Genomic DNA, 3,005 nt, shown 5'->3' on the forward strand with positions numbered 1-3,005 from the left:
GCTGGTGCACAGTTACCACTCCGGTAGCTGTTACTGACACTAACCACAGTGAGACGGCCATCACTGCCAGAGAGTAAGGAACTAGCCGTCTTCACTTCCTACCTCCCGAGATTAGACCGAGGCCACGAAAACCTCATCAATGCCTTGCTTTATGACAGCAGTGAGGCATTCTTAATTTGTGTTGCATTACTTCTATAAATTAAGAAGTTAAACCTGCCCTAACTGGTTTGGCTCAGTGGATAGAGCATCAGCCTGCGGACTGAAGGGTCCCGGGTTTGATTCCAGTCAAGGGCACATGCCGGGTTGCAGGCTCAATCCCCAGTAGGGGCATGCAGGAGGCAGCCCATCAATGATTCTGTCATCACTGATGTATCTCTCTCTCTCCCTCTCCCTCTCCCTCTCTCCCTCTCTCTCTCTCTCTCTCTTTCTCTCTCTCTCCCTCCCTCCCTCCCTCTCTGAAATCAATAAAAATATATTTAAAAGAAATAACCAAGTTAAATATCAATTAACTAGAACTCTTGTGCCACAATGGCATCTTTAGACTAAACTTTTAGAAGAAAAAGACAAGTGACAACACAAATAAATGGGTAATATTTATTTTTTAAAAATTCCAGGGATGCCCCATATCAGTAAACAATCCCGTTTCTTGTGCCTCCGCTATAGCTACCTTCAGTTACAATCACTGTTCAGTGCAACATACTGGAGGCATTTGAAATGCCTCCAACATTGGAAAACATGAACTTATCGCTAGTACACCATCCTGTTTAAGGCAGAAGTATTTTCCACAGTGCTTGGTGCAGAGTGTTTGCTGGTTAACCAGAACCACACATCCCACAGGTACTCCAGTTAACTCAGGTTTAGATCCATAAGGTCATGGAACCAGGGAGAGAAAAACATCCCTTCAGCAATGTCAAGGGACCTCTGCCACATGCAACCTCACGACCTTCTTAAAACTAGACAATGAAATACAATGAAATAAATGTTACATACTCATTACTATTCTTTGAAAAAATGAATCCTATTTAAGTTGGTACTTTTTGACTTGTGATTTTTAACCATCTTCCACAACTTACACTTAATTTTACGTAAGTTTTTATAAGATAATCGTTTTCAAAAGAAAAAACAATGTTATTTATATAAAAATTTTCCTTTATAAAAAAGTGTATAAATATCATTCTGCCACATCTACTTCCTATCCTTCCTATTACGGCTGACATGTGTGAGGTCATGAATATTAAACATGTTTGACTTCTTGGATACAAGTGTGTAGGTGACAAAAGATGGTGTCACTTCGGTAGGAGTGATGTGTTGGACATCTTTAAAATTTCAAAGTAGTTGTTAGCAATGTTAGTATTTCATTCTATTTCGTTCCGTGTAAGCTTGTCACCCCAATGTTGACCTTAAGAGTGTTTACCCACTCACCACCATCACCACCCCCATCTCTACCTTGGAAACTCTCTGCAGCATCCCCCTACAGACAGACAGGTGTAATGGTGTGGTTCAGTGATAAAGAATCTAATCTTAGACTATCCCTCAGATCCTTTATCACAGTATTGTGAATTTGTACAAATTCCATTTGTAGTTTAAAACTGTACTATGTAGCACATTACTAAACTATTACAAAATATCCTTTTCTGTAAAAGCATTGAAAATTTTTCTTGGGCATTTATTAGGCCTATTTCTAGCAATATTCCAAATGTTAACAAACAGGTATTTCAAAACTCCAAATATAAGGTCAGTTTTCTTAATGTCTGAAATTAGAGGAATAGGAATTCTATAGGAAAACTGACCCATGTCATCTCATGTAACTTTGAAAATAATTCTAACAAAACAAACCAGCTATATAACAAAAATCTTTCAATTATAAAACTGTTGAAAGACCATGAGTCAGTTGATCTATGAAATTATACAAGAGAAAGCTGAAATAGCTGTGTTTTTTTAAACAAACCCAGTTTTCTTTTCCCCTAATGTCTTAAGAAAATGGAAAATCTGCCTTTAAATTATGCAGAGATTTAAATAAACATTTATCTATCTCCTCTAAGAAACTAAAATGTTTCTCATCTTAAAATTATAAATATTCATAACACTCGAATTTTTTGTGTGGCCAGATTTTTATGCTGCTGAGATTAGACGGTATGGTACAATTTAGCCAAGATGTATTAGAATGCTAAATTAGGTATAAAATATTATTTCTGGTATCTGTCCGTCTTCTATTGAAGTGCCATTATTATTGCCAGGTGAACTAAAAAATGAAAAAACAGTCTTGCTAGCAGATGTTTCATGCACTACTTTCTTCAATCCTTTTGTGCCATAGTGGGAATCTGGACCCTAAATGAGAGCAAAAGGTTCATTAGTCATTTCCCTTTAATATACACTCAATTTAAGGTGGTGTTTTAATTCGATTGATGATCTACTTACTATGTTACCTTATAGCTCCTGTATAAAATTTTATGCCAAGTCATTTAATGAAAATGGTATTGTTGCTACAAAGCTAATTAATTATTAAAATTATTGAATAGAGAGCTCAGCTATTAGAGAATAGTGATATTGTTTTAAGAAAATAGTTACAGCCCTAGCCTGTTTGGCTCAGTGGATAGAGCATCAGCCTGCAAACCAAAGGGTCCCAAGTTTGATTCGGGTCAAGGGCATGTACCTCGGTTGCGGGCTCCTCCCCGGCCCGGGCCCTAGCTGGGGCTCATGCAGGAAGCAACCAATCCATGTGTTTCTCTCACATCAATGTTTCTCTCTGTCTTTCTCTCTCTCTTCCACTCTCTCTAAAAATCAATGGAAAAATATCCTCGGGTGAGGATTTAAAAAAAAAAGAAAACAGTTATGCCCTGGCCGGATAGCCCAGTTGGTTATAGTGTCGTACTGATACGCCAGGTTGCAGGCTCTATCTCCAATCAAGGCACATACAAGAAGCAACCAATGAATGCATAAATAAGTGGAACAGGAGGAAACCAAGATAGCGGCACAGGTAAACACCGGAGTTTGCTGCAGGGAGG

General features: G+C 38.1%; 1 protein-coding gene across 1 annotated transcript in view; it reads right to left on the reverse strand.

Moving 5' to 3' along the window:
- Nucleotides 1-580: 580 nt before the first annotated feature.
- Nucleotides 581-3,005, reverse strand: part of BTBD1 (BTB (POZ) domain containing 1) — a 31,021-nt gene continuing 28,596 nt past the window's right edge. The window contains exon 8 of the mRNA XM_015567164.1: nt 581-2,328. Coding sequence (XP_015422650.1) covers nt 2,173-2,328 — 156 coding nt within the window. The 3' untranslated portion in view covers nt 581-2,172. The remainder of the gene's footprint in view (nt 2,329-3,005) is intronic.

This window comes from Myotis davidii, unplaced genomic scaffold (assembly GCF_000327345.1).
Source record: "Myotis davidii unplaced genomic scaffold, ASM32734v1 scaffold1623, whole genome shotgun sequence".
NCBI lineage: Eukaryota > Metazoa > Chordata > Mammalia > Chiroptera > Vespertilionidae > Myotis > Myotis davidii.